Below are 23,533 nucleotides of genomic sequence, written 5' to 3' on the forward strand. Positions count from 1 at the left end.
ATTTGAGGTGTAGAGATTCCTTAGCTAGAAATAAACCTGCAAATTCCATTGCAGACTGTTCTGCTTTCAGAGGCCTTTCACCACTCTCCATGAAACTTGTGTTAGTGTAAGTTCCCTAGCTCTTCTCATTTACACAAGCAAACAAGAGAAGATCCAGGTACAAAACTGACTGCAGAGTAAGAATAAATAGATATTTTATCCTAGTCTGTCATGTCTCTGAAGGCATGAGACTCTGTCAGGGCTGTGTAACTGGTTTCCAAGCCTATCAATGCCCCAGCCTTAACGTTTCAAAAAAATCAGGCAAGACTTTCTTTTGACTTCAACATTATTCGATTAGAAAGGTAACTACTCTGGTGGGCTGTACTTGAGCTGATTCACTGCTAAGGGCAATGTCCAAATGAACAGTGATAAAAGAAGAAGACAATCTGCTCGACTCTGCAAACTGAAGCCTTGTCTCCTTGACATGATGCTGATGAACCATTTTGTCTTGATGCTCAAGGCACGTAAAGCTGCAGATAAGCACTAACTGCTGTGTGCAAAGCAGTCAATAAATTGCCATCAGACTTCCCCTTCTGTTTAACTTTTATTAAAAGAGGTGCTAAGGTACTGTACTGTATGCAGTACATCATATTTATTACCAAAATTAACAAATATACAAAACTTATACATGTAATTTTCTTACATCCATTTATTGGTCTATAATACTGCATTTGTTCAAGTAGGTTATCTACAGTATGTAAACATCCCTTGGATTGACCTCACACAGATTAGGAAAGCCCATCTAACCCATGTAGTTACCAAATATAGCTTTTTCTTATTTTAAAATTTATTTGGCTTTCATTGGTAGAATCTAATCTTCACATTTGGCACATGGAAGAGACATCTACAGTGCAAAAGAGGCAGATTTTCTGGTTTTGTTCTGAGCAGTTTAGCAGAGTCATGTTTTTAAAGAGTCAAGAATAAATTTACACAAACTTGATAGGAGATGGATTAGTGTTAACGCCAATGACTCACAGATCAGCCATTAAACTAGAGCAGAAATTCAAAGCCTCTTCCCCTCAGTCATGTGGGAAAGAACCCCAACCTCAGCCTTGTTTCTAAAGGATTAAAAAAGAACTCTGTTAGCAACAGAGGGAGGAGTTTAGTTTACAAGGAGCCCTCTGAGATTCCAGTTTCAATCTTCTGCTTTGCGGATTTTTTTTCCCTCCTGTTAGCAAGCAATTCTTTGCTGTTTTAATGGGGAAAAAAAATAACCAGTGGGGAACAACTCTTCTGTGGTGACAATTTCTCAGTAAATTGGAGATTACAGTTGGAGTTTACAGATCTTTGAACCCTGATGTATAGAGCTCAGTAAGCTGCCGTGTACAAAGGGAAGAGAAAGGAAGAGAGAGAGAGAGCAATGTCATTATATTCCAGGTGTGGAGCTCTCCAATTTTGCTGTAAAAACCAGGAAAAAACTTCCTTCCTTCTGTTTCTCATAGTTTCAAAACTGTGACTTAATTTAACTGAGTAAAGCTGATCCAGAGAGACCTTCATTCGCACCCTTCTTCCCATTCTCATCCAAGCACCGTATTGCTATTTTTTTATGAGGCCTCACCCATGTCCATGGAAGCATCTGATGAGAATGGACCGAACTGGACACCGTTTCACATGGAAAGCCCTCTGCCATTCCTCGTCTGTTACCACAGAGCCCCGCTGCTGTCTGTGGCCCCGTACATCTCGGCCAGCTTCTTGAAGCGCGGCCCCCAGTCCGTCAGGTAGTCGTAGCTCTGGTCTGAGTCTGTCGTCACGGACTGTAAGGAGCTGAGCGACTCTGCCACCGAGCCGTTCCCTTCAAACATGTACGTCTGGAGGGAGTCGAAGGGAGGTGCCCACAGGTCCATGTCAGCTTCGTACAGCTTGGCGAGCACGTAGTTGTGGACGTTGTTGTCCATGACGCACGCCTGAGGCACGTATCGGGAGAGGCTCTCTATTTCAGGGAGCATGTCCTGCCGGTTCTTCACCACCAGCTGGGCCTCCCGTGGGTTCCACATGGCGGCGATGTCAAAGGCCTCCGTGTCCTCCTCCCCGCCACCCTCATCATCATACCTGACGATGTTCTCATGGATGTTCTCCTCCTCGTCGATGATGTATGGCTGTTTCCGCTGGCGCCGCATGGAGAGGATGAGGAGTACCAACACTGTGGGAGCCAAGCAAGACATGGCACTGTCAGCAAGGAGGCAGATCTTGCCAGGGCTTCGGACTTTCCTCTGCCCTACTTTCCCCTGGGTGAGCCCAACTAGCCCCTTGGATTTAAAGAGCTGCGTTGTTCGCAAGGTGAGTGGTGTAGAAATCTCTCTCCCCAGTCAAAATTAGTATCTTGAGGTCCTGCTAATCTGTCCCCTTTCTCACCCCAATTCTTAACTCTTGGTGACACTTAGGACATGTATATCCAATCGTGCTTGCCACTTTTAAGCTAGCCAGCTCAGAGGTCAGTAACAGTTTATCTGCAGCAGCATAGTTCCATGGGGATATTTTGTTTTCTGCTCTGTGGGTGGGTTTTGCAGCCTGCTTTGGGGATGTCTCTTGGACTGGCCACTGCATGTGACAGAGATGGATGGTCCTAAGGCACTACGGTGATATGTCTGCCTACACAGCAAAATGCACAGCTAGTCCCTTAGTCTGTTCCAAGGAACTTTTTGTTTATCTGCAACCCTCTTGCAGTGCTGCAGTGCTGGTGCTCCTTGCCCTCACCGTGCTTACTAGCATGGGGAGAAGTGGTCATAGAGGCACCAGAGCCCTTTGCTGTCGAAAATGTGCCATCACTTGGTGACCGCTTCCAGAGCTAGAACTCAGCAAAGATTTTGGATACTGAAATTTTGAGCTGAGGTATCTAGGCTCCTTTGAAAAGCCAGAACCGAGGTACTTTTAAAGAATTTTTCCTGTATCTTACTACACTGTTCCTTAAACTGGGTCCCCTGAAATTTCAGGAAATGTGTGCTTTGAACTAGTATCTCGCGATCTGAGAGAGTGAACAAGGGAAGTGAAGTTCTTTTGATAGCAACAGCTAACAGGGGACATAGGACGTCTGGGCAAGGAAAGCATGACGTTTAATTGTGGAGACAGAACTCATACAAGACGCTCAGCCCCTTTATTGCAGAACAGGCACTGTTTAAATGCAGTGTCTCAAGGAAAAAGGATGGAGGTGGGGATATTTCTCTCCAAAAGACAAGAAATGGAACTGGGCTTGCTGTGGAGCAGGATGAGAAACTAACCTGCCCCCAGCCACAGCTCTCAGTACTTCTCACTGCCATACCCTTGGAGGAAAGCATGGCCATATCAGACACCCTAGCACTTTGGACATCTGGCAGAAATACTTGCAGGCCATAGTTTTCCCCCATTCCTACAGTCCAGAGCCTGAAGCCAGATGCAGCTGACTACACCATCAGGTCCTTGATTTGGCCCTTTAGGTATGCATGTGTCTACATACACACATATACACAGATGTGTGTGTGTGTGTTTGGGTCCTAGACCTCTGGTGGATCAGCAACCCCCTGGCCAGAACCAAAAAGTCTGTCCCTCCCAAGAAGAAGTGAGTGAGGGCTTTACCTAGCAGAACAAAGATGCAGGCGAGGATGGCAATGAGTGCCCCTCTGCTCAGGCTGACAGGGAGGACGTAGGCCTCAGCATTGCAGGACATCACCATGCCCTCCTCGTCGCAGCTGCACACGTGCACGGTCAGCGTGCCCGTGCTGCTCAGCACCGGGCGCCCGTTGTCGCTGATCAGGATGGGCAGGTAAAAGGTGTTCTGCTCATGTTGTCTGAAGCCAGAGCGCCTTGTCAAAATCCATGCTGTATTGTCTAGGGGCAGGAAATAAACAGAGAGAACAGCTTATATGCAGAGCAAATACATTCAGCAGAGAAGGAATGTTAAAAAATCAGCCCTAGACTCACATTCATTTTTCTTCTCTCCTTTTTTTTAAAAAATTAGTTCATCACTAATCATTTCGCCTCTGCTTCCCCTATTCCAGTATCTTCTCAGGCTGTAGCTCCAAACCTGAGAGGCATACACACTGCAGGAGTTGCCTTTACCCCTTCTGATATAAGGTGCCCAGAGCAAACTCCCAGTCTTCAGTTTTAGCTAAGAGAGCATTCAGAAGGCAAGACAGAAATGAGCAGTTGAAGGCAACTTGTCCCTGTTTACTTGTGCTCAACAGTTTTTCTACACCTCAGACACTGCCACTATTTTGGAGATGCTGGCATATAACCCTTGTGGACACTTTATGCTACCCTGTGGTTTTTGATATGTGGCATGTTCATCTGCTCAAGGCAACAAAGAGACAAAAGAAAAAAACCCAGCTTGCTATCCTAAAGCAGCAGCGAGTTGAAAATTTGCAACAAAACATTTTTTCTGTGAAATACATGCAATTTCATTAGTACTTCTGCCACTGAAAAAAGTCAGAATGCTTCGTGTCATCATTGTCAGAATTATTCTGCTTTGATTTGACCATTCTGCTTCATTTAGTATGACTGCCTGTTTTTTATAAGAACTTAAATCAAAAGGAATCAAAATGATGCTGCTGACAAAAATAGTAAAAGAGTGACCTAACAGCCAGTTGCTGTTGGCCATTTCAAGGGAAATTCCTACCTTTGGGGTTTTTTCCTTCATTTTCAACATGTTTTTTTAAATGTCAAAATATACCAGTGGCATTTGAATTCCTGTCTACATCCTCCCTCAAATTCCTCAGAATGTGCACCAAGTTTCCTAATTAGAAAGAAAGCGGATTCAGGAAGTTGTTCTCAATTCTCATCTCACAATGCCAAGGCAAAACTCATTGGAAAGGGGTGTTGATTTTGTCAGTGCTGACTTTTAAGCCTTTTGGCCTCAGAGACTTTAGGAAAGTGCAAGACTGAATGTCTCCAATGTGCTGTGGCTCACCAGGGAATCTAAAGGAACTTGCATGAAAATTGTCCTTTGTTACAAACATGTCTGCAAGGCTTGGGCAAGCAAAGACAAATGGGGAACACAGTTATTTTTTCTCTTTGGCAGACCTACAAGCCCTGATTCTGTGCAGTGATACTGTGGCATTTTTCTGGGAGATGATCTTCATGCAGTTTCTTTTATGACTTAGTTTTATTTCCTGTTCCCTTGGTTAAAAAGAGGTCACACAGTTTGGCCATCTACATCTCCAGGTTGTTACCAATGTATATTTGCTATGCTTGAAAATGCAGGATGCTGATCAGCTGTTCCCATGGGACTGCTGCCTGGAAATGGCAAGAAACCTTCTGATCACAAGTAGGCTGTGAAAAAAGCTAAAATATTAACATAGAAGTGTTCAATTTCCTTGTTATTTCTCTGTCCATTCACTGCTAAAATTTAAATCTTGGGTGATTTTTTTTCAGTGTAGAGACTCAGGTTATACGCAGATAAATTCAGCTGTATTATCTACTGTAGTCTGGACACCAGAAATGATTTGGTGGCTTTTAGAAATGAAATCAGGAGCATCATATACAGCCAACTATGGAATACATGCAAACTCAAGCTAGACCCACTAGACTTGTCTCCTAGACTTAAACTATGCTCCAAGTTACATGCTCTGTGCTGCAAATCTTATGGCATCAGAGAGTACAGGCACACCTAAGTATTGAGATGTCAGGTTCCACAGTTTGTGAGATTAATTTAAATTTATGACATGTTTTTTAAAAGAATCTCAGGGTCTTTTTTCTTGCATGTCAATGACATTTCAAGCTTTTACTCTGAAAGCATAAAATTCTGAAGTGTGCTGCATGTCTGCATGCAAATATATAGTGAAATTGTAGTGTCTTGATAAATCATGTGATCCCAAGAGCTGGAGCTTTGAGGAAAAACTGCCAGGTGCAAGATGAAATCCCAAAGTTGCTTAAAACTGATTATGTGTCAGTGTTTACTGATTTCACCTTTGATATGCCATGCAGCTCTGAGTATGTGCAGTGGGTACAGACAGACATAGGTAGGTCTCTTCCTAGTAACAAGCAATAGGACAAGAGGAAATGGCCTCAAGCTTTGTCAGGGGAGGCTGGGATATTAGGAAAAATTTCTTCACTGACTGGGTGGTCAGGCGTTGGAAAAGGCTATCCAGGGAAGTGGTTGAGTCACCATCCCTGGAGACATTCAAAAGATCTGTAGATGGGGCACTGAGGGCCATGGTTTAGTGGTGGACTTGGCAGTGTCCAATGGACTCAATGATTTTGGAGGTCTTTTCCAACCGAAATGATTCTATGATTCAGGAATGTGTCCCAAAACCCATCAGGGAGCAGTACCCTGTGCCTCCCATGGCTCCTGGGTAAGGGCAGCGCTGTGGACAGGAGCCATTGCCTGCTCAAACCTTTCCCGTCTCTCTCCTGGGGCACATACAAGTGCTTTCTCTCCCTTGGGCTGTTTATCTTCCCCCTCTATGTACTCCCCAGCTATTAATACCATATCTTTTCATCACTGGGCCAGTTTTAGCATGAGGAAAAGCAGCCCCAAGGCAGAAAGTGGCAAAGTGCCTGCATTTATGCTGTGTCAATGAAAACACTTGAGTCATCCTAACTGTAGTAATTTGGTTGTTTTTCTCTTTCCTGGGTGAAGGATTCACTTTCTTTAAACTGATTTACAATAGAAGTCACAAATTCTATTCAGGTGACAGCAAACCTTCATTTCATGTAAAATTGCTCTTTATGGGGGGAAAACAGACTTAATTATTCTGAGCTGGTCATACTTTGCCTGCAAAAGAGGTCATAGGCAGTGAACCTGACAGAAGCTGTGCAAAATCAGCTAGTGAGAGATCTCAAAGGTTTTAATAATTCTTTTTTCAGGCCAAAACTGCGTTTCTATAATCTAATATTGAAAGATAAATACGTATATATACCTTCTGCTGTGATGCACTGAACATGTCATCAAGGTCTTAAATGTTCTTGGTGATTAAATTCTCTTTGTAACTCACAGCACTACATTTTGGGCCTTTTGTTTCATTTTGCTTTGTACTAGGCAGGCATCCAAATCATCCCTAAAGAATTGTTCTACCTGTTACTCTGCAACTGAAATACATTGGTGCCAAAACTTGTTGTGTGACTCATCAAAAGCCAATGTGATTTGAAGTGCTACTGCAGTGCGAAGGACATGATGGAATGTGATGCAGCATGGCAGAAACTGGAATACACAATTTTCTTCCAAATTTGATATCTGCTAAGCCCCAGCCTTCAAGAGAAGAGGGCTATTGAGGACATGAAAGCCCCATTATGTTAAAAAAATAAAAGCAGGCATGATAAGAATGCACAATATTTTTCATCACAGCTTCCAACATAGCACCTTTGGCTTGCAGAGGGCTGGATGGCAGCACTTAGGTCCAACACTGAGCAGAGATGCCGAAGATTGCAGCATGGCTGGTCCCACATTTGTGTGAAAACTGAACTTCCCACAGGCATGCAGGCTGCTGTCTTCTTGTGGTTGTCAGAAAAAGCCACAGAGCACCATCTTCCTGTAGGTTTCTGCCCCACTGGAAGTGATGCACCCCTCTGGAGAGGTCAGGGGAATTAAACACTGTGTAGGTGCCAACCTTGAGATCAGAGCTAATCACTGCTCTTCTCACAAGAAAGGCTTGGTTTCTTTCTGCATGCTCCTGCAGGAGAACTGGGGATGATTAGCCTGAAAATTCTGTTAGACTTTAAAAACTGATTGTAAAAATTATGAAGAGTTAGGAATAATATAAAGAAATATTTCACCAGGAGTGGGAGAAAGAGCACAAGGAAGCAGGCAATCCAGACACCACTGGGCTGGGGAAAGAGTCACACCTTTTCTTGAGGATTTTCATCTCACTGCTTACATGTGTGAAGTAGACCACATTTTTAGGGAAGGCAGAAATAGCTAAAAATTTTCCTAGGACAAATTTAATTGCAATGTGGAGAACTTCCAGAGGCTTCCAGTGACAGGCCTGGTGGGGGTATGACCAATCTTGATCCTGCACCCATTAAAAAAGGCTTCTCTCTTCAACAGTTCCTGGTTCCCAAAGATGGAGGGCAGTGATTAAGATTCAACAGATCAGCTCAGTTTAATCTGAAAATGCAGCAATCTTATTTTGTTGTTCATTCTTACAGCAAGCCTCTCTTTTTAACTTTTTCCCAGCATAGTCTCATCTGGACTTAGAAGTGGGGGAAGATGGCTTGCCAATGCCCTACAGCAGACATGGAAGGGATGGGAGACTCCAGCTGAATTCCCTGCTTCATCACATATATCCTTTAAGGGCTTGGGAAGCCATTTGTGCCCAGATCATTGCAGCTACTTAACATGTCTACCTCTCTCTGATTTTACTGAACTCAAAGAGAACCCAGCGTGTAAGTAGCTTAATTTCTCCTTGCCCCAGATCCCCAGCTATAGAGGAGAACAATAGGATTCCTCTGTCTGCTGAAGATATGCAAAGAATGGAGTGAAGAAGTTCTCAGAGACTAAAATTACACGGGCCAAAATACTATGTGAAACAGCTCATCAGAATGCAAACTGTGATCTATCTGTTGCTCCATATAAATCAAGGTTTTAATTGTTGCCAAGAAGGTTACACATCTTGCAGTTTCTCTTACTGCTATATTGGACCACCAAGTAATCAGCACAACTGCTAATCTTAACAGCGCCTTCCCAGAGCCTGGGAAGCATTCCTGTCTCGTGTGTCTGGGCACAGGCTGTGACTAGCAAAGTGTGTTCTGTTTCTTGTCTAGCCACCCTGTGACAAACAGTATAGCTACCCCCTCTGTGCCTAAGTTATGTGATTTATATAGTTCTTAGTGGCCCCTAGATGAAAATACAAGCACAAATTACTTTTATTGACATGACTACTGCACTCCAAATTGCTGAGGCAGTAAAAAAGCCCTCAATCATAGAATCATAGAATATGCTGAGTCGCACGGGACCCATCAGGATCATTGAATCCAACTCCTGGCCCTGTACAGGACACCCCAAGAGTCACACCATGTGCCTGAGAGTTTTGCCCAAACGCTTCTTGAACTGAGACAGGTTTGGTGCTGTGACCACTGCCCTGGGGAACCTTTCCAGTGCTCAAACAGCTTCTGGGTGAAACCTGAAAATTGTATTCAACCTGAACCTCCCCTGACTCAGTTTCATGCTGTTGTGTCGAGTCCTGTCACTGGTCACCAGAGAGAAGAGGTCGGTACCTGCCACTCTGCTTCCCCTCACAAGGAAATTATAGACTGCAATCAGGTCACCCCTCAGTCTCCTCCAGGCTGAACAGACCAAGTGACCCCAGCTACTCCTCATACGGCTTCCCCTCAAACCTTTCACCATCCTCATGGACACTCTCTAATAGCTTAATGTGCTTCTTATACTATGGTGACCAAAATGTGGACAATTCAAATAGTCAAGGGTTTGATACCTAACATTTTTATTTCAAATTAGTAATTAATAATACCATAGGCTTCTTGTGATGTGATATATATGTATGTATATATATATATATGTGGAAAACTGGTATTTTATAGAGAGTGGGAGGCACAGTCATTCAGTCACTGCTGTCACTATAAATTATTGCAAGTATGGCCTTAGACAGAAAAAGTGCATCTGATGCTGGAATTTTTTGTGAGTTTCTTTTTTTAGAACAATGCCTTGAGGATGAAATGAGCTTGGTTTCCCAAATGCTTGAGCAATAGTTGTGTTATATTTGTTCATTTATTTTGGTAATATATACTAAAAAATAAAAGAGACAATGAGAGAAAGAAGGGGATAAAAATACAAGAAATTGTGTGGGGACGCTTCAGGGACACTATAGAACAAAATGCTTTTGGGATGAAAGAGCATTAGTGTGTTGTTGAGGAGGGCTCCAGACACTGCAAGTAGCATGTTTTAAGACATGTTTGGCTAATGAAGGCATGGGCTTCTTTATAAGCCTTTGTGTTGCTCTTTCATATGCCTGGAGAGGCCCAGGTAGGGGCTAATGGAAGTAAGTGTGACAAGTAGGCATGTGTGGGAGCAAGGTTAGGCTTGGAGGCTGGCCATGGATGCTGCAGGTGGCCAGTCTTTCTCCCTATTTATTCTAGAATCGCTTGCTGATTTGTGGTACTTTACACACTAAACTCCTACTGGAACCCAGCCCCTCAATACTAACTTTCAAAGCTCTGCACCAGGTCACTCAAGGTCATCTCTCTTTCCTAATGAAGGGTGGTGCAGACCTGATTTTGGACTTGGTCTGCCCATGGAGATCATCTATCAACAGCAGTCATGCAAAGGCCTGCTATGGCAGGACATTCCTGAAGGATCCAAAACCACCAAAGCTTTCCCAAAAGGATCAAATTCCACTGATTACAATGTTCAAATGCCAGTGATTTGCCATGAGTCTTCCCAATGGTGTTTCAGTTTCTACTTAGGTCATCTTACACAGACCTTTTGCTGAACACCAAGTTACCCCCCTAAGGCTCTGCTAGTGCTCCCTACTTCCCTCTTTCTCTAGGGAAATAAGGATGTGCAAGGAGAAGGAAAAAAAGTGCTTGGGGGATAAGACTGGAACAGTACAAAAACCCCTTTTTCTATGCCTGGGAGAAAGCATAAAGAGTACAAAAAAAGAGCAGTGTAATTCCCTTCAGATTTGTCTCCTAGTTCCAGTTATTATCCTACCTTTAAGCATCTCCTTTTGAGCGAATGCAATTTCCACTCTGATAATCCAAGATGCCTGCAGCCTGACCAAAAGACCTGAATTTGCACAAAACACTGGCACATTTCCTTGAAAAAGAAAAAAGGGCCTATTGCTAGAGAATATTTATAGAGATGAAAATATCATGTAATCTTCAAGTGTATTAAGTAATATGTCATTTTATTACTGCCTTTAAGGAGCAGGTGTCACTTGGTATTATTTGAAATGGCAGTCTTATCACCCACTGTAAGTCACAGCTTCTTAAGTCCAACTCAGGCATTAGAAATTAGAGTAGCTAACTGTCTGTGTCCACTCTGATTACCTTGATTGTCCCTTAGAGTAAAATTGGGGTTGTTGGCTGCCTCTGGAGCCAGGCTGTAGTAGAAGTGCTGACCCTCCTGTGGGTCATCTCTGTCGATGGCACTCACTGTCTGGATCAGCTACAGAACACAAGAGAAAAGTAGAAACAGGTGAGAAGCAAAATATTTATAATATAAACAACAATCAAACAGATAACATGTATTTTATATCTGTAAATATAAGCAACTGGAGCATTTGAAAAAAATTGCCTTCCAGATGTACGATCTTCTCTCAAGAAGAGACTCAAAAGTTTGCAGGTGTCACCTATTTTGCTGTGGTCATGCACATCACTTTTAAACAAAGGAGGAGATATTCAGTTTGCTTCAAATAACAGATGCTTTCCTCTCATGTATTCCTATCTTCTGTTGCACATTTCTTTTTTTTCTTTTGGGGGCCCAGGTTTTTCAGAAGATTCATTGTGCATTAAAGAGCTTGTAAGAAAGCCCTTAATTTCAGCTTCATTATGCAGGTAGAAAAGGACTTCAGGTTGATTATTTTGCCACTCTTTTAGTTTTAAATCAATAAAATTCCTCCCAAGATGTCAGTGGAGAGAGAAAAGCCAACCATGCAGAAGCTCTGCATATGCAATAAATAATACCAAACTAAAGGGACTAAGACAATGCTAAATCCAGAAAGAGATTTGTTACTTCACTTATAGGGGCTTTGTAAAGTAGGTCTAACAGCTTGAAGCACAATGAGCTCTGTCTGAATAAACATTCTGGCACCTTTTTGGACAAGGAACAAATCTTCACCTGGATTTTTTAACTTGAAAGTTATTTTGGGATTCAAAGGCAAATGTCAGACCCATAAAGTCTTATTCACCACCTTAAAACTGATTTCAGAACTTTTAAAAATGTGGCAATAGAATTTAGCGTTCTCTGCTGAAGAAAGTAGTCCAAATTAGCATTCATAATAATAATGAACTCAGAAAGTTTATTACTTAGGACACCCACCCTTCAAAACCAGGAAAAAAGGTCTAGGCAATGATTTCTGTTGCCTATATTGTTAAGAACCTCTGTAAATTGGTGAGATGAAAATATCCTATATATGATAGTTGTAAGGACAGTTACCCCAGGAGTGATCAGCTGTTTCATTCTGCTTCACACAGCTGGGAGAAGCTTCAGCAAACATACAGTAACATTACTTGCATAATTTTTCCTTCACAGATCATGAGAGGTATGTCTGTGTGTTTAAACTCTGCTAGTCAGCTTTGCATTAGGAGGAACCAGTCCCCACCGTGGACCCTGGTGGTGGAGCAAGAGGAGGCTCCCCACAAACGATCAGCAGGAGAGCTTGCAGCAGATCCAAGGGTCTGAGAGGGAGCTCACGTCCATCTCTGGCACTGGTGACCTTGTTCAAGGGCTTTGATGGGGTTTCAGAAGGGAGAGAAGCAAAGAGTTTTTGCTGCTTGCTTGAAGAGTTTAGAGTGGGTGGAACAGGAAATCTTGTGTTGCTTTTGACTCTCTGTCACCTCCAGTTCACAGCAGAACATGTTCTGCTTGGGAACCCTTTGAATCTGATGTAGTAAGTTGTGTCCAGCTCCCATAAGTCCAGTTTTAAGAGCTTAAGGCTCTTAAAACTTTTATTAGTAAGTCTTGTCTGTCATACGTGGCCTGGACTGATTCTGTGGCACTTCTCATAACACTTCTCTCTTTGATGCTGCTACAGGACACACTGGGTGTTCGCCTGCTGGCACATGCCTAAGGGAAGGCTTCATTTCAGCTATGGAATGTATTGTGCAGTGAGCCTAGAATCTACTGTGGGAGAAGAGAAGACATGTGGAAGAAACAAGAGGTGCTGTATACGATGCTCCTTCCAGTGTGACATGCTTGCCTTTGGAATGAAGCACAGATGGCGGCTGATGAGAGTTCTGATGAAATGTGTGGGCAGCTGAGCCTCTTTCCAGCACTCACCTTTCCTGGCATGCTGCCTCCATGTAGGACAGCATCCCCTTTCCAACCCCTGGTGTTACAAGCATTTCTCACCTGGCCTGCTTTGGCATTTTCACAAACAAAAGCTTCGTAAAATCTTGCAAACTCTGGTGCGTTATCGTTCACGTCCAGGACTTTCACCGTCACGGAGACGCTGCCCACCTGTGAGGGGTTATCTGGAAGAAGAAGGTGTAAAGAAAGGCAATATATGGGAAGGGGAAGATGCTGCTCCTCAATCTTCTCAAGATGTAAAGCAGGTTTTCCACTACTAGCTTGTGTTAGATCACATTTTCCCATCGGGAACTGTGTGGACTTGGGTATTGTGTGACTCAGAGTGAAGCTGCAAATGCTGCTCTCTGTCTAGCCTGGCTTCCCATCTAATCACATATTTTACAAACAAATTCTGTAAAAGACTTCAGCCTGGTTCAGTCCAATGAACTATTCTACAGCAAAAGTTTTAGACAATGCTCCGTATTTTTTTTTCATTGCCCTTCAGCTGGGCAATACTGTTTGTTGAGCCTCCCTACTGGTGGCATGAACTGGGAAGGTACTGTTTTAAGGATAGACTTGTTATTTAGAACTTGTTAAAAATGGCAATTCTCCAGTTTAGATATGCTTTTGCTCAGAATTTATGTTCTTTGAACTCAAAAATAGTGTCAAGTCTTTGATGCCTTGTACGGAGAGGTTTAAAATGTAATAACACATGAAATTGTACAGAAAAGCTTTCAGTGAAGCTTAAAACTGCAATGAAAATTTTACATTCTTCATGACATCATTTGTGATGTTTCTGTCCCACTGGTTCATTAGCTTTCTTTGCCAGTAAATCCGTACATCTTTTCACATATCTTGACAAATTCCAAACTAAGTGGCTACAGAATAATTTGTTTTTCTTAGTGCTTTTCTGCCCCAAATCATCTTTCCCCCCCTTATTTAATGATAAAATGAAACTCTAATCAGAAAGAAAAAAAATATTAAGGGGTCAGAAGAAGTGCAAAAGTCCAGAAAATTCTTTAAAATTAGTATTCTCATCTTCTTTTTAGCTTTAGCACTTTATACATTTATCTCCAAATATATCTCCCTTTATAGTAAGAAATGATATATTCATATAAACAACAGAGAGTTTTCACAAACTCTGGAATTTTCTTAAATGTTCAATGTACTGTATTCCATAACGTGTCACATTGTGGCATTGAGATAATGCTCAAACTATGTTGTTCCTCCCTAATTTGTAATATAATCCTTCAGCTTCCCACATATGCATACACACGTCTTGCTAACACACCTATCGCTCTGGCAGATGAATACCTGCATTTACACTCTTAGTAATATTGATCTAACCTTTAGCATTATGGGCCTTATTCAGGAGGAGTGCACAGCTATGACCTTTTTGAAACTATTCACTAAATTAAAATATTGTGCTGCCCATGTTCGGAGCAAAACTGACGGAGGATTGGTGGAAAGGGAGCCAAAGGAAGACATGCTTTCCTATTGCTCTCACCTTCAAGTGCTGCTACAGAGGCAGCTTTTACAGGTTCGTGGAATTGCAGTAGCTATTGGCGGCTGAAAATAACAGTGGTGTCAAAATAGATGGGGGTGAAATCCCACAGTCTCACGAACCCCTCTCACTACTTAGGGCACAGAAAGGCATCATGTGGAATGGCCTGCAAATATGTGGCAGAGTCACTCCACCTCTTGTGACATATTTCCCCTGCTTTCAAGCTGGCAGATTGCATTCTGGGCAAGCTTGTTGCAACTTTGTTCCTCTTAGAGTGCCCCATATCTCTGGCGCAGCCTGGATGTGCAGGAAGCTCTCTGAGACATGAGGAATGACTCAGCTGTTGGCACCAAGCTGCCAAAAAGCTGCTGCCCCTCACAAGATGAACAGAGATCCTGAGCAAAAGCTATGTGAACCAAAGAGATTTCAGGTGAGGACAAGGTGAACCTTTTATTTGCTTATATATCCCAAGCTCCTGTATGAAGCTCACGTCTGTGAGTATTTCAAGCTTAGATAAATTTTTCATATTGACCCGATGAAATGAGCATCTTCTTGTTCTCATAGCCTTGAAAAATACCCGGCACAGATGAATCCTGAGCTGAGTTTTAGCTCATTGTAAAACCCAAAAGCATAACGAGTTCAGCATACTCGAAGATCCCAAAGCACTCTGGCCCAAATTATTCATGTAGCAAGCAGATGGCGATGTCATTTACTTGCTGCTGAACCGGAGCAGATTTCAACTAGTGACCTAGCAGTGTAGGATCACTGCTGCCTCCCAGTCCCTGCACCACTCAATCCTCCAGGTAGGACTGGTAGCTGCGGCAGCTGTGCAGCCTCTGCAGTTTGTGCTTTAGCTGCCTAGCCCTTCTGAAGTTAGAGGACTCTGCCAGAAACATATCAGGAAGGGTTTTTAATTCCTGGAATGCTAATGAATTGAAAAAGAAGGACTCTGCATTTAATTGCCATCCCCTATGCCTCCCACCACCCTGTGAAAATGAGCATTAAAAAAATAAATAACATGCAGTCTTCGCTTGTTGATGTCAGAAGAGCAATTCACTTAATACGGCTTCCCTCTCAGTGCATAACAGTATGTGAACTGCTGAATTTAGGTCTCTCAGCCTGCTTTGTCTACTGTATCTCTTTAATCTATGTACAGTTTGCATTCTCCTTACTCAGCTCCATGGCCAACACAGTGATATTGTGCCAAGAAATGTCCTCCCGGTCAAGAGGTCGTGCAGTCATCAGTGCTCCTGATGTAATGTCAACATAAAAGAACCGTCCTGGATCACTGCTCCTGTCAATCGAGTATCTGCAAGAGCACATATGAAAAATATTACACAATCCTTTTGAGAACTGTGTGTTATAGCCAACAGAGTATCAGCAGTGGGGATAGTGTCGTACACAGCAGATCCACATTCTTCCACAATCTAGTTATGTGCTCCTTTGACTTGCATAGGTCCAGAGTGACATGTTGGAAAAGTTCATGTGGCTAATGGCATTTAACAGTGAGTACTACTTGAATGGAGCTGGAAGTCAGGAAGGTTTAGAGGAAGAAGCCTCAAAGTAAGGCACAGATCAGCACAGGAACATCAGCTTTACAGAGAAAATCTGCCAGTGAGGAGTATAATTTCTTTTTCAAAGAGAAATAATTATGCCCTGTCTCTAGGCAAATTCAGACAGGATGAAAATGGCTTCAGATCAGCTCATTCTCTGAGCACCCAGGTTGATGAGGAAGAACCATTCCTTTCCTTGTTCTTCTGCATTCTCTCCTCCTTCAGGGCAATAACTCCACCTGCATCCTGGAGCATGCTACTGATTGCACTATGTCAGCACAAGGGGGATGATGCGTGGCTTTCTCAAAGCATCCAGTCACAAAAACAGCTCCCTCTGTGAGGCTGATTCATCGTAATTACCGAACCTGCCTGACCAATGTCATGTCAGTTCTGTGCTGGGAACCAGCTTCTTGCAGCTGTGAATGGGGAATTGTGGTGGTGCCTGCAGACCAGAAAACCTGGGCAGGGAGGCAGCTGATTGACAGATGTCACTGCAGTACTCTGTCAGAGGGATGATTTCACAGGGTGTGTAAAATACTCAGCACCTTTCATAGGCATCGCCTTCCTCTTAAGGGCACTTTGTGCAAGTTGCCTTCCCAGCTGTTAGCATGGTAAGGGATACTTTGGCCAAAGCCACACATTGGCCTAGGTAATAGTCACAACCTAGAACAGAGCCCAGACTACTGTTCTTTTTGTTGATTCTTTCATCAGAGTGGATGGGAACTGAAAGCATTAGTCACACCAGACACTGAACAGGGCTCATTCTTCTGAATTTTCTCCTTTCAGCATGAATGCATTCACTGGAACAAGCATGACAGCCCTATCTTTATGTAGGGACTTATTAAACCAGGATATAAAACACTATTGAGATATGTTGTTTAGAAATTCTTTTACACTCTTTTTCAGAACAATCAAAGAGGAAGATGGCAGGTTTGTATCCCTTTCCTTCCCAGTCCTTTTTATCTCTTCTTAAATAAAGAGATTTTTCAGGCATTTGATTTATTTAGGAAATAAGTATGAGTGTTCCTATATTTTGGTATAATAATTATTCTTGTATGAGGGCTATAAAAAGAATTTCTCTCTGACAGTTTAAGGCCAATGAGTATCTGAAATTGAATATAGCCTTGTGATTAGTGGTGCAGAATTAATCACTGGTGTCAAGAGGCACAGGTGGATTTTTTTCTAGATTCTCTAGCTAAGTTCTCTTGTTAATAGTACCTGCTCCTGCACACTTGTTTCCACTGTACTAGTTAGATAATCTTCCTGAATCATTTAACAACAATCATGGCATATTTCCAACCATCAGAATTTCACAGTGTGGGAGCCAGGTACTGGATGCTGGGAAAATGAGGATTTGAGCCAGACCACATTTTAAATTTCAAATGGATTTCAGCTTGTGCAACAAAGTATGTATCTGGTATTATTGTCTTTCTTATCTTGCCTTGCCCTGTGCAAAGTGAATTCAGTGCAAGCTTAAAACATTGCCCGACTGATACTGCACTGAGTTGGAATGAATGCAGGAGACCACAAGAGAGGCAAGAACTAATTCTTAGTATCTGCATTTTAGATAGCATTAAAAATGGCATTTATTCTTATTTTTTTCATCTGTTTCTTTACCTCAATATGGGGGAAAAGGAGGTAAGGAATGAGGGAAGAAAGGGTGGTGGAAAAGGAGGAAGGTGGGGAGAAAAGAGGAAGGAAGTTGTCAAGGAACAGAGTTACAAAAGAGTCTGTGCATATTTACAACTTTTTTTTAAATTTATTTTTGTTGATGGATTCTGTGCTTTATATTCATCAAGGGTAGTCATTGCAAAGCTCTGAAAAAAACTAAGAGAAACCTCATTAAAAATAACAATGATCAATTCTACCCTTTGATAGTCCTCAGAATTATTCTTATACTATTTTAAGCAGATAGCAGAGAGCTGTTTGTATTACAGGGTTTGGGTAATGCTAGACAGTAATCAGCAAAACAGGATGCGAGTGGAACAAAGTTTAGGGTAATGAAATTGTGATGCAGGCAGTATAATAGTTTGACTGAGGAATTTGAGACAATGCCATGAGAAGTATGATAACCTTATAATGTAGAAAAGATAGGTATATTAAGATAGCAGAGATGAAAAAAAATAATTAGACCAGCAACACAGAGTGCAATACCATTAAGAAGAATAGGCTTTATGTCTGCTCAGATCTCCTAGCTGAAGCCCACAGAATTGCTCATTTGGATTTCACTTTCTTCAAAAACTCCTAATACTCAGTGTTTCAACTCCCTCCTGTATTTCCCAGGACTGTTCCTGAATACAGGCATCTCAGAAGCTGGGCTGATGCAAGGTTAGTCAAACAGCAGTTTAACACCCAAAACTCTCAGATGAGAGAAGAAGCCAACCTGCTGGGATAATCAGTGTGCAGTCACTAGTTGCTGCTGCATGTTGTGAAAACTCCTGTGTGAGCTGGCCTCAGAGAAAAGCAGCCCCCTCTGATAAATGGGGCTGGCAGTGGCTGGCAGCCACTGTGGAAAAGAGTGCTATGGTCACACAAATCTGCTCCTTTGGTTCCTTTCTGAGTTGCAGCTATGAAGCTCCCATGGCTGTAAATACACCTTTACCTTTCTTACTGCCTTACAAGAATATCTAGCTCTGCATCTTTGAGCAGACATTAGATAATTTAGCAGTTCTTTAATATTTATTAGCATGCATTCAATCCACTTCAAAAGTAGCTGTGTGTTTGAGCTGTTGACAAGGGCAAGCTTTGAAACAGAAAGGGGAGAAAGGACAGGCAAATCGATCACCTTCCCATCGGGATGGCAGCTGGTTCTCAGTGATGCCATCAGGTTTTCTGCCAGCAAAGGGGCACAGTCTGGGGTTTGTTTTTAATGTACACTCTCAGGACATGCCTGACTGGCCCATTGCAAGACTTGATGCTGACATCCTCCATACCACAGAACAGGAGGAGCTCCTGCATTGCTTTGAGAGAGCCCTCAGTGTGTGAGGTCTGGTTTGCTAAAGCCATTGACAACCACTACTGGCTGGAAAGAGAGAGCATCTCTCACCCATCACTGCCCCACCAACCAGATGGACTAAGGAGTGCTCTTGGGGCCACACACAAAGAGAGGACAGACCTGATGGAGTTGTTGGTCACATCTGGGTCCTTGGCAGAAATGATCTGTATGGTGGTTCCAATCTCCACATCCTCGGGCACTTCCACAAAGTAGATGCTGGGTTCGAACACAGGAGGCTCATCCACATCCTCCACACTGATGTGGACGGTGGTGGTGTCACGGAAGGGTCCCAGGTTCAGGAACCGCATTTCCAGGTGAGGGTTGGCACCCTCTACTTTCAAGGTGTAGCTTTTCTTGCTCTCAAAACTTAAAGGCTGAGGAGAAAAAATATATCTAGCATTAGGCACACTGACCCATATCATTATTACTTTTAATTGTAAATGCAACAAAGATAAATATTTGCAGATGCAGAAAAAGCATTGAAAGACAGTAGTATTAGAAATGGCACTGTATAATTTTTCTGTCTTTGATAGTTGAGCAGAAAAGGCCAGGATAAATACTTGTAGATCACTTCAAAATACATATTCTTTCATTCTTCTTGCTAAAATGAAAATATAAGCAGCCACCCTGCCACTGCATTGTGATTCACACCACCTGTTTCATGCCACTCTGAGAAAAATAAATGAAGAAACAGACAGTAATGGGAGTACCTGAAAATAAGGTAAGACAGTTGGTTCTTCAAAACTGCTCCTAGTGGCAGGAACAAGGATGCTCACACAGGAGGTGGAGGTCCCAGTTAGCATCCTCTTTTTTTCCCTGAGGACACCGGAGTCTTGTGTCTGAGAGCCCTGTCTGCCAAGCTGTTACAGTGCTCCAGTGGGAGCACGGAGCATGGTCAGCCTCTCTTTCAAGTTCTTGTTCCAGTTTTTATCCATCATCTATCCTTCCTAGGAGCAAGGTTTTTTCACCTGCTCCTTTCAGTAAGTATCCTAAACACAGGTTCACAGTCCAGGTATGATGAGTGCTGGGATTTGAATCTGCTCCCTGCCTAGAGAACAGTTTAATTTCAAAGCAGTTTAATTATAAATAATCCCTGATATCTTCCTGTGGGAACTCTTCCACTTCATATGAAATGTGAAATATTAAATACTCAAGTATTATTTGAAGCAGGGATTGAGAAAGGTTTCCTTTTCCCTTTTCTTTCCTTCCTGAGACAATGGATAAAGGGGGCCAGCTTCCTCTGTTAGTAGTTACCTGAATTTGATTTCCTGTCTAGATAAAACTACTGATTTGGTATACATGGCTATAGAAGTAATTAATGCTGACACTGAACCTCTCAATAAATAAATTTTTCATCTCCCTTCCATCTTCTTTTCAGAGATCCCTGAAGAAAATAAGGTCTCTCCAAACCTTCTTAGAACTGAATGAAAAATTCCATATTTAATGTGCTACTTACCAGTCTTGGTAAGAGATAACTGAAAGGATTTGACAAACCAGAATCACAGTATGGAAGGACCAGTCCAAAATGTAAAAAAAATTTCACCAGATGAAATACAGCTTACAGAGGATACAGCCACACTTCTCAAGTTGCAGTCAGAAGTTGCAAGCAATTGTGCTGTGGTTAAATGGTCACAACCCTTTACTTGAATCATCTGGGGAGTTTTAATGCTGAAGACCAGCATGGCTGAATTCCCTTAGCTTGCACAGATTCTGAGCAAGACAAACTTTGTACCAGGAAAGAAATGGCTAATCTCAGAGTCATCCAGTGGGGCATACCCCTCTTTGTTACATGACTCGCTTTCAAAAAGAGTGGCTTTATTTGTACACAGGGATTTGAGCATCATGTGTAGAATTACCACACACAGCAGCAGTTCATTCAGATTACAGTAAGATTGCTGCTGCTCCCATCCAACCCCTTTGCTTATTCTATTCAGCTCTTTCTATCTGAAGGCCAACCACCAGACTGATGCATGGAGATGGGCAGAAAAATAGAAAAGGAGGATGCCAAAGCAATTGGAAGTCAAAGGTGCAAAGATCATCACTGTAAAGTTCTCCTTCACCACTCATAACCCATTTCTTTCCTGCCATGCTCAGTGGTGTCCAGTTCTGCAGCCATGAGGCATGTACTAGTTTAAGCAGCATCAGGAGAAGATTTCCATGCTCAGGCATGGCAGCAGTATATACTATGGGCCTCAAAACACCTCCTGAATTCAGTCAAGACTTCAGTACTTGTCTGCTGCCGCAACAGCTTCCTTCTCCAGAATTGGAAATGTTGCAGTGACATATCAAAGCTCATGCTTTCACAGCACTGATGTCCTGCATAGGAATGCCTGACTAAAGACTGGCATTCTTGAAATTATGAAACTGAAAATCGCTCAGCATTTAGTACATGGGAGTGAAGAATGAAGTCTGGAATGGGAACTGGTTTCTTGTGCTGGGGACACGATGGTCCAGTACTGCTGGAGAAGCTGTGCAGTGAGTGAGACAGCACAAACTGTGCAGTCTGTGGCAGCAGATACAAACAGGTGATCCGAAATTTGCTCCTGCTGCCTTTAGTTCCACCTGGTACATCAGCGACTATTGCAGGCATAGCACTTGTCAGCAAGGATTTGGCGAGGTCTACAAATGTAATATCCCTTGCTGCAGAGTCATTATTGTCTACCAGTTGCATATTTATTCACTGTAAAAATAGCAGTAAGATATAATCACAGGACCAAGCAACATTTATTGTCCATCTGGCAAGGAATGTGCAATACAAAGGTGCCTAAGCCTATACTAAGAAAGAGGCCATTATATTTAATGATTTCCCATGTGAAGAACACTGCATGAGAAACATTGCATGTACACTAAAAAAGCTAAGTTATAAAAAGAGCAGTTAAATCACAGACACACTTAACAATTATTAAACCCAGTTACATTATTAAAACATATAATCACTCAGATCAAGTTAGAAAAATTAGGAAAACCAGAAAAGTGTGCTAGACCATCACATTTTTGATGCTCCTGTTTGCCTCGGACTCCTTCATTGTAAAAGGTGAGTTTCCCTCCTGTTTCTCTCCTTTGGTAATGCCTCAACACCACTGTCCTCCTCATCAGATTTGTCTGCCATGGGTGCATTCAAATTTCTTCCCAGTGTTGGTCCCATGGGGAGGGCAAGCATGTTGCCTTCTCCTGTGAACTGAGTATGCTGTAAAACATGCTGTAAAACACAGCCAAGGGGAGAGGCAGCCCATGGAAAGTGCTCCTCATCCTTGTCCTCCTTCTGCCAGTGCTGACACAGGCACTGGGAGGTGCACTATGCAGGGGGGAGTTCAGCAAGAGAAAGTGATTGACCAGGGAAGGAAGGCAGGACAGGGCAGGGCTCTCTCGGGTGCTGTGCTGGCTGGGGAACCCACCACCCTGCCTTCCATGGGCAGTGCAAAAGGGAAGGCAGGGGAAAAGGAAGGTAGGGTGAGCATCAGTCTCCCAGGCAGGGAGTTTGGAAGGAACTGTAAATCTTCAGGAGGTGCTCAACATTTTGTGGGATTAGTAGGGTCTGGTAAGTCGCCACAACACCACAAGCAACAGTCTTGTCAATAACTGTAAATTCTGGTTTTCTGATGCCCATGCTAGAAGTGTTAATTATTTTTGGGAAATCTGTCAAGAATAATTAAAGGGAAAGATTATCTTACTTTTAAATAAGATTTCATTCTTGATTTAGACATTTTAGAAATTCTCTCTCCCCTCTCCCCCCATTTTGATATCCTTTTGTATTGACACCAGTTGAATTTTTTTTTTGTTTCTTGAGTGGATCCAAAGGACAACTTTCCCAGTGTTTGGCTACTGATAATCACAGCATTATATAAAGCTAGAGACATACATAAAATGTTACAAATGTTTATGTACAGTAGGTGGATTGAGCAATATGTACCTGATGCCAGTACACTTCTAATATGATTGATACCATACATTTTATAACTCCTCTGGACATACATGAACATGTAGCAAAACTGTATTCATAATAACAAAAGTCAAGCTTATTGACACATTTACTCCAAAGAAACTATTTTCTTTCATTGATAAATGAGTGGAAAATTACATTAAAGTTTGCATTCAACATCTATTTTGTTCCAGAAGATATGCTTAACTTTAGGGACTAATATGCATAAACAAGAGCTGGGGAGAGGTGACCATAAATACATGCTTAAATGCTTTGCTGTAGGGCATAGAGACTTGCAAGGTCAAAGCTCTCCCCTGTATTGTTCCATTTTAGTGCACAATTTAATCCCAGGCTATTTAAATGGAGACTATACTTCCTTATTAGTACACGAGATATGCTTAGGCAGAAATATGGTTACAATTTCATAACCTAGAAACAGAGTTGAACTTCTAACATTTATGTAAGATTGTAGAATAAATATCCTATAGCAGGGAGCCTAAGCAAAATACTCGACGCCTTCCTGCATAGCCTGTGGTACAGAGTACCAGCAGTTTCACAGCTGCCATTTTAGAGACAGCTTCTTCTAGCCTAATTAGCATTTATGGATCTTCAAGCAGCAATTAAAAAAAAAACCACTGGCTGAGTTTTA

The 23,533-nt window shown here is 42.4% G+C and overlaps 1 protein-coding gene across 2 annotated transcripts in view; it reads right to left on the reverse strand.

The window, feature by feature from the left end:
• Positions 1-570: 570 nt before the first annotated feature.
• CDH20 (cadherin 20) overlaps positions 571-23,533 on the reverse strand; it is a 118,795-nt gene continuing 95,832 nt past the window's right edge. For both annotated transcript variants that reach the window (XM_039549551.1, XM_010400163.3), the window contains exons 7-12: positions 19,086-19,339; positions 15,590-15,726; positions 12,977-13,098; positions 10,954-11,071; positions 3,589-3,840; positions 571-2,179 (exon numbers count right to left, since the gene is read on the reverse strand). In XM_039549551.1, coding sequence (XP_039405485.1) covers positions 1,680-2,179; positions 3,589-3,840; positions 10,954-11,071; positions 12,977-13,098; positions 15,590-15,726; positions 19,086-19,339 — 1,383 coding nt within the window. In that variant the 3' untranslated portion in view covers positions 571-1,679. The remainder of the gene's footprint in view (positions 2,180-3,588; positions 3,841-10,953; positions 11,072-12,976; positions 13,099-15,589; positions 15,727-19,085; positions 19,340-23,533) is intronic.

Source organism: Corvus cornix, chromosome 2, assembly GCF_000738735.6.
Source record: "Corvus cornix cornix isolate S_Up_H32 chromosome 2, ASM73873v5, whole genome shotgun sequence".
In the NCBI taxonomy this organism is placed as follows: Eukaryota; Metazoa; Chordata; class Aves; order Passeriformes; family Corvidae; genus Corvus; species Corvus cornix.